Genomic DNA, 8,597 nt, shown 5'->3' on the forward strand with positions numbered 1-8,597 from the left:
CTTCGATTAATGCTCAACAACTATAAAACGTGGAACAGAGTTCAGTAGGCTTTCAAGGAAAAGGAGCCTTTCCTATCTTTGAGGAGGCAGCTTTATGAAAAGGAAGCTTTCGGGTTGCTTTATAGTATTTTTTAAGCAAAAAATAGTATGTTTTAAAAAAGATAGTATGTTTTAAACGAAGATAGTATGTTTACAACAAAGATAGTATGTTTTGAAAAGAGTATAGTCTCCATAACTCGAACTACAGTCGCGGTCGCGGTCCCAAGAAGAAGGATCAATGGTAAGTAGAGGGACCCAGAGAAAGAGTACTTTCGAGAGGATATGTAAAGAAAAGAAAGCTTTGCTTCAGGCAGTCTGGGATTGCAAACAGGAGACTCTCCATAACTTGAACCTCTATAACTCGAATGTCTCGAAAAAGGTTTTTGGTCCCTACGTAAAACACTTCAACGCGAATTTTCAATAACTCGAACACATTCCAATTTCCTGTTTGTGTCTCCTCTGTATAATATTCTTCATTTTAGAGGTTCAAAAACAAAAAAGTGAAAAACAATAGGAGGAGAATTTATCAAAATGGTATTCCGAGATGTGAATAACAAGCATTACCTACGATCATTTTTCGTATTCGGATTATTCGAAGTTCTTTTGTGCAGTGGTATCACTTACGGATGGGCTAGCATCGTCTATGTTTTCAAAGTCGAATATTTCTACTACGATTCATTATGTCATGAATCAGCAACTACCCTGAAAAATAATACAAATAGATCATCAAAGTTAGACTCGGAAGTTCTTGGTGAAGATGGTCTACCAGGCTGTTTAGCTCAAGACAAAATATTTAATTTGATATTTACAGTCGCTGTGTTTTTCTTTACATCTGTACAATTTCCGACGGGCTTGTTTTTGGATAAGTTTGGACCAAGAGTGGCTCGAATGTTTGGAGGGTAAGTAATAATATATTTCTCATATGCTAAAAAAAGATTTATACACCCCCTTCTCACAGACTCGGTAGGATTTTTTCAGCCAGTGAGGATAAGAATAACGGACATTGATATTCCCAGAATTTTTATGACTGAGGATTTCAATTATTTTGTGTTCAAGCTAGAAAATTCAGTGGGGATGGAAAAAAGCACAATATTTTGAAGTGAGGATTGGGTGTATTTATGCAGTAGATTAAAAATTATGCACGATTCTGTAGTCAAGAACTAAATGTGAGTTATGAAAAGAAAGTAGTCTTTAAGGGACCTTATAATACGAGAACAAACATTTCGACAACTGAATATTTCGTGTGTAATAGAATACAATTGCAACTGTATACGCAACATGAAACTCTCAATCATTTAGCATGTCTCTTTATCAAACTCTCTAAAAGAACATAATACTCAGTTTCAGTCTAAAGTTACCTCAAAAAATGACAAAAAGGTAGACAGAATTGATCTCCGCTCACTGTGGGAGGGATATCTATTATAAATGTTTTGATTCACAGCATAGTAAAATGTCTACTAAGGTTCCGATGTGTAGGTTTCTCAAATAGTCTTACTACTTAACAAAAGACCAATTACCCGGCTATAACTTATGATCATAGATACCTGTTCTGTTCTAGATCTAAGCTTGATCATATGAAAACTTATGTTACAAAACTGCATAATCTTTGTATGTGTCAAAGGGAACATATTTAATCAGTTCGTAAAAAAATGATTCTTTTATCTATTCGTGACTCATGAATAGACCTCATTGGCATTTGGGCCTTCAAAAAGATTGCAAAGAAACACCCCTTTCTCACAGACCCGGTAGGATTTTTTCAGCCAGTGGGGATAAAAATAACGGACTAAAACTCGATGGGGATCGATATTCCTATGTTTTTTTATGATTGGGGATTTCAATTTTTTTTGTTTTCAAGTCAGAAAATTAAACGCGGAAGGGAAAAATAGGGATATTCAAAAATAGTAAATATTTTGCAGTGAGGATTGATTTATTTAATTATCTTCAGTGGGGACAAAAATTGGAGGATAATTTTCCACCGGGGACGATATTTTGGCCATTTTTCCAGTGGGTCTGTGAGAAGGGGGTGCAAAAAAGCGTCCTCTTTTGGAAACATACTCTAAAGTTTCATTTTAAATGGTTTAGTTGACTAAAACAATTATTTTTTGTTTTTTTTATAGGTCAATCTATGTTTTAGCATGCTTTGGCTTAGGTTTCGTAGCAATTGGTAAGTTTTAAAGAGGACTTACTGTATTTTCTACTACGAGACTTTACCACCTTTAACCACATACTGCATTCCTAGATAAGAAGCACCAGACAAAAATCTAAAGTGCCCTTCTCTCAAAGTCAACATGTGAAATATTAACTTTTCCTTTAGGTTACGAGAATTTGCTATTCCCGATTTTCACAATAATCTGCGTTGGTGGAGGGATGCTTTCTATGTCAGTTTATCAGGTAAATTGTCAGTCTTTTTTGCCGACTCATATTGCAGTGAATTTGACTTTGTCCAAGTGTTACCAACACCATTCTAAGCTTTCTAGTGGCCTAGCATCGGGCCTTTCATTAACATGACACTGCCCTTGGTTTCCGTGGTGTCCGTTTTTGAAATAGCAGCACTTTGTCAATTCAAGTTCATTTTGGAAGAAACGATAACTTATTAAGGTACAAAGTCCAACTATTGCTATGTGGCCGAGCCTTCCTGTCCCTTTTAGGCATTCCCACCTATCTTTAACTTAATCTCGTATATATTTATTATAGGTAGCAAACATCATTTACCGTCAAGATCGTTCAAAGATTATTTGCATCATGCATGGTGCTTACGACTCTTCCGCCGTCATGTTACTCATATTTAAGGTAAAGGAAGACATATTTTCCAATATGAGTTTGTTTGATTTAAAGCGCCGAAGAGACTGGGAATAAATCTTTGATTTTTAAGGAAAGAAAAAGTGCCATCTTAAGATGTGCCAAATGATGACTAAAAGTAGACGAAAAATTGAAAAAAAATCTAATTCCCACCCTAAAATTGCTCGAAATGACCAAAAATCGACCCTGTCGGGTTCACATCTAACACATATCATAGCTTCACCTTTTGCTATGACTCGCCCATTCTATACTCTCGCATGTTTTCAGGTGATATATGACCAAGGCATCATGTACAAAGATATTATGATCACTTATTCATCAATATGTCTCGTTCTTATCATCTTTGGAACGTTCATAATGACACCATATCAAAACGTTCTATTGAAATGGTCACAAGAGGAGAAAGATATGTACCACAAATCACACCCAGAAGATCAAAGTGCAGAATTCATGCATCGGTCGCTCGATGCTTCATATAATATGTCTAAGAAGTAAGTAAAGCCCCCTCCCCCCCCCCCAGAGCAGAGATACTTAGGCAAAATAGATAATAGGTATGTGCGAGCCATAACGATACCTTTTTATACCTCAAAAGTCCCTCAAAGGGTTACAAATTCATAAGTTTGTATCTGGAAGGGTCCCAAAATCACTAAAATCTGAAATTTCTCTAAAGGGTCACGATTTTCGAAATTTTACCCATTTGTGAAAAATCGCCCAAAATTATGACAAAATTCTCTCAAAAGGCTTAAAAATGTCAAAGAATTTTCTATCAAAGAGGCGATTTTCGATTTTTGGCTAGGACATCTACTGACGACTCGTCAACTACTCGCAAACCTAGTACCCCCCCGGGTAAAGCCCTAAAGTTGAACAAACTAAACATCCCTAGCACTAAAGCTTCCGCAAAGTCGGATTGGATTGAGTTAACACACTTATATTTTCTTTGCGGCACACATACGTAGTTTGATGTACCAAGGATAATTGTAGACGTCATAGAGAAGTGATATTTATGTAATATGAACTAAGTTGCTTTTAAGACAACTTTTATGTGAGAAAGTGGCAGGAAATACTTCTATTCGATAAAGTCAATAAATATTCGACAAATCAAGTACAAGATTTCACAAAATTAAAAGTAACACATTTCGTCATCTTTAAAGGCCACTTTCGCGCGAAATAGGCGATATAGTTTTTTTCTCAACCTTTTTTCCCTAAAGAAAAGATTACGCCATAAAAAAGTTTCGCGCGAACAAAAAAAAGTAGAAGGGAGTTCAACTTTTTTCAACCGCTACGTCAATTTTGACCAATGGAATTACTTCATTTTTTAACCGACCAATGACCTTAATATAACGTTAAAAAGTTTTTGCTCATGTCGCACGAAAGTGGAGACCGGCCTTAAATCCGTAATAATGACGTCCTCGTCATGTTTTAAATCGGCGTCGGCATATTGTCACAAAGCTACGTCAGAATACGTAAATGCCAGAAAAAATCTTAGCTACCAAAGATGGCGGACGCAAAACCGTCGCTCCGGTATTAAAAGAAGAAAATAAAGCGGAAAAGAAGATTAAAGGAGACGAAAGGCAAACAAAATTTGCAAAAAGGTGATTGTCTTCATTTGAGATTCTTCCACAGCGCTCTTTTCATTCTCGAAAAATGCCGAACGAAGCTGAAACGGCCGAAAATCGAAATCAAGCAATCGTAAACAATCTTGTGGCGTGCGAAAGATGTGAACAGAGAAGATTTCGTTCGCAACGTGGTGTCCTGCAACATCTTCCACACTGCAATGGAACAGCTCAACCACCTCCTGTACCACTACCACCTCGACCACCAGATCCACCTCGAGAACTCGTCCAACCCGTAGTGCAACAATTATTCATGTGGGGTCAGCTCAATGGTGACCAAGCTACCCGCGAATTGAAAGATTGCTACGAAAAGGTTGTTTATTGGCGAAAAAACATCTTCATGCTACCAAAAGGAGCTAGCGGTAAAGATTACATCAGAGAAACGACCCGCTTAATAAATGGATGGACAACCGAAAGCCCCATCAAAGAGTGTGCAATGTATGCAATCCATATCATGCCCGCTCTTCTCCTACAAAAGCCAGCTAAAACATCAAAAAGCCGTCATCACGTAGAGGCGCTAACCAGACGACTAAAACTTTGGCAAAACGGTGAATTCGACCAACTATTTCGAGAAGCTGACACCCTTCAAAAGAGACTGCCTAAGATCGAGCGAAAAAAGATCATCAACGTGATTTCACGAAAATTCCGAGATCACGTATCAAAAGGCAATCTAAATTCGGCCATCAAGATTTTGACAAACAATATGGAGGGAGGTATTTTGCCGCTAAACGATCAAACGAAAGAGTTGCTCAAAGTCAAACATCCGGAAGGTCGTAAAGCTCAAGAAGACGTTAAATTGAAAGGTCCACTCCAAAACGTCGAAAATGTTATATTTGACGTCATTGACGACTCGATGGTTTTGGAAGCTGCAAAGATCACTCGTGGTGGGTCTGGACCTTCAGGCTTGGACGCTGATGGCTGGAGACGAATTCTTGTTTCCAGAGACTACAGAGAAACCGGCACTGACCTCCGAAAAGCAATCGCATCACTCATCAGAAAAGTATGCTCCGTCGAGATTGAAGACACATCACTGGCGCCACTTTTAGCTTCACGACTCGTACCCCTCAACAAAAACCCAGGACTCCGACCGATAGGAGTGGGAGAAGTGTTACGAAGAATTATGGGAAAAGTCGTCATGGCGGCTTTTTCAGAAGATGTGGTACGTGGATCATCTGACGCGCAAATGTGTGGTCGAAGTTCGGGAAGCGAGGCAGCAATCCATGCAATGAGACGAATGTATTCAAACGACTCAACTGAAGCAGTCATCCTCGTGGACGCAGCCAATGCCTTCAACAACATTAATAGAGAAGCACTGATCCACAACATAAAGTATGCTTGCCCCGAAATCGCAACATACGTTTCGAAATGAGTCCGAAGTAACTGTGACGCCGCTTCCCATTTGATCTTTTTTATCCTTTAGTTTGAGCAGAAAACTGCTTTTTAAGGCCTCCAAAGGCACGTGGGATCAACTTGTAAGATACTAGCGCTATGTTGAATTTCTAGTAAAGGCTGATTTTCAGTCTAGTCAAGGGGGCTGGAATGCTAACCAAAGTGGATCTATAATACACCTTTTCGACCGTAGCCGCCAATTGCCACGCGGGCATTTTTTGTCCGTTTTACCACCTTAAAACCGTCCCAGTCTTTTTTTCGCACCTATAGACAATAGAAAAAGGTGTAAAAAAAGGATTGGATCGAGTTTAAGGGGATAATTAAATAATAAAGTGGCACGTCGCCCGGTCGGGCGACTACGGTCAAACAGGAGTATTAAAGTTTCAGTGTCCACAAATACGTACGATTTTCATCCATAGAAAAACCATAGTTTACAAACCGAACGGAGGTACAAAACAAAACGATGGAAATGCTAGTGATGAAGAGTACAAAATGACGGAATCGAATTTCAAAGGGGTTGGGAACGAGTCACGTGAAGATTACCATGGTGATAACGATGAAAATGTAAACACAGATGATAAAGCGCAATTGGTTGAATCAGGGGTGGAAGAAAGAAAAGAACGTATGTATCTGCTTGATAAACAACCCATGTCTCAATAGCTTGTAACTAATTCTTCTTGAAAAAAATGTAACGAAAAGTTTTCAAACGTGTAAAAGATCCGGTGAATTGGTTGATACAGACTAAAAACTTTCTGTCCTAGTGGTAAAATTTGATTTGAATGACAAACATATCTAAAGTCAAAACTGTATCAAAATGCAAATGAAACTCCGAAAAATAATCTAACCTAAATAATCAATCTTCGACTGTCAATTGAACATACTAATTTCGGAAATCTATCCCACACGATCTGATGTGAATAGAAAGTACAATATGAGCGTGTCGCGTGTATTGAGTTTCAAGCCCGAAGGGCTAGAGGCGAAACTTAAACTCTTCTCAGGAAAGAGAAATTGAAGCCACTTATTTCCCATCCAAAACGCGCATAGAACGCGCCGTAATCACGACGACGGATTGTATCTAGCGATTCTTTTGTTTTGGAGGACTACATTTTTTGAAATCTAGCGATAGATTTTAGTTTAAATCCGGCGTTTGTGTAAAAACTACGCACGGGCGTTCTGGATGCGAAATAAGTGGTTTCATTTCCCATCCAGGAGTCTCGCCTCTAGCCCTTCGGGCTTGAAACTAAATGAGTGTTGCCATACATTTCACAACTCTGGCATTGCTAAAGGCCGGTCTCCACTTGCGCGCGCTTCGATCGCGCTTTTTCGAGCAAAGCTTCCACGCTATTGGTCAAAAGAAAAATGAAGCAACTCCATTGGCGCGAACTGACGTAACGGTTGAAAAAAGTTGAAATGTGTTCAACTTTTTTTTCAAGCGCGCGCTACATCTAATGACGTAATCTTTTTTCCAAGCAAAAAGGATTGAAGCCCAAAAGTGCGATCGTAGCGCGCGCAAGTGGAAACCGGCCTTTAGACTGTTTGGAATCCTTTAATGGAGCACTTAATGTCCTTATAGATACTTCCTGCGGTTTGCAGGGATTTGCGATTCAAAATAGGTGAATTACTTGGTGAAAAAAAGTCAGATTATTTATGAGTTATTATAAAGGAAAAGCATCCCTAAGTACACTTAGCCAAAACGAGCTTATCTTCATGCGTCAATCAGTAACGCAATAAAGGAATAAAGCCTAGGATACACGGGGAAATTCTCTCATTGTCTTTCTATTTTTCTTACTCAGCTCCTGTTTGGAAGACGATCATGTCACCGTTATATTTATTCGAATTATTATATTTGGTGACATTCCAATTGAAATTGTGGTATTTTGTGGGCGCATTAGCTGATGATATGATTCGGTTGACGAACAACAACAAAGAGTTAGGTAAGTGATTTTCTTCAAAATCAGCTGGTACACAATATAATTTGCAGCGGAGACAAAAAAGGCTGTTCAATTATTGAAGAAGTTGACTTTCTTCGTCTTCATTTTCAATCTTCACTTTCCAATATTTTTTAGGTTTTTTCTTTATGATGATATTCCACTCCAGATTACATTTTTAACGAGCACAAAACCACTATCTAATTCGAATTCTATCAAAAGTTACAGCCTTTTTTGGTTTCCGCTGCAAATTGAGACATACTTAAACGTTAAATGGACATAACCAGGCCCCTATCGGAGTTTCTGATCACGGCATCACGCCAAAAATATTCTCTCGTCACGTTATCACACCAAAGATTGGCCATTCCATTTTACGTCCATACAGGGGGGTGGACGAACATTTCCAGGAGGTGACTTGAGCAGAATTTCCAGGGGGTCTAAAAAGTGTTTTTTTCATTTTTCCAAGGGGTAAATAAATATTTCAAAATTTCCAAGGGGTGAAGGACTGATTTTAGTTCGTCCACCGTCACTTTAAGGTATGAAAAGAAATTTTCCAAGGGAATTTTTGCAAATTTTTCCATTTTCCAGGGGGTCTCCACATATTTCCAAGAAATCTTTTTTGACTTGAAAAGGTTCGTCCACCTCCCCTGTATATAAATTTAATGAAATGGCTCATTCTCTTATCAATTACACATCACAAAACAAGAGATTACGCCATCACTCAACCACTGGGAGCCTCTACTCTCGGATACCTAATAGCCGTCCCCACCAGCTAATTAATTTTTCGAAAATTTTCCACCCAGGACATTCTTATTCCAACCCCCCCCCC

The 8,597-nt window shown here is 38.7% G+C and overlaps 1 protein-coding gene across 1 annotated transcript; it reads left to right on the forward strand.

Annotated features, from left to right (window-relative positions):
- Positions 1 to 525: 525 nt before the first annotated feature.
- On the forward strand, positions 526 to 7,972 carry LOC136807450 (equilibrative nucleobase transporter 1-like). The gene is made up of 8 exons (XM_067064035.1): positions 526 to 938; positions 2,157 to 2,203; positions 2,354 to 2,430; positions 2,734 to 2,829; positions 3,106 to 3,329; positions 6,260 to 6,462; positions 7,634 to 7,774; positions 7,938 to 7,972. Exons 1-8 carry the CDS (start codon positions 571 to 573, stop codon positions 7,970 to 7,972), a joined length of 1,191 nt encoding a protein of 396 aa, XP_066920136.1. The 5' UTR covers positions 526 to 570.
- Positions 7,973 to 8,597: the final 625 nt, after the last annotated feature.

This window comes from Clytia hemisphaerica, unplaced genomic scaffold, assembly GCF_902728285.1.
Source record: "Clytia hemisphaerica strain Z4C2 unplaced genomic scaffold, Clytia hemisphaerica genome assembly, whole genome shotgun sequence".
In the NCBI taxonomy this organism is placed as follows: domain Eukaryota; kingdom Metazoa; phylum Cnidaria; class Hydrozoa; order Leptothecata; family Clytiidae; genus Clytia; species Clytia hemisphaerica.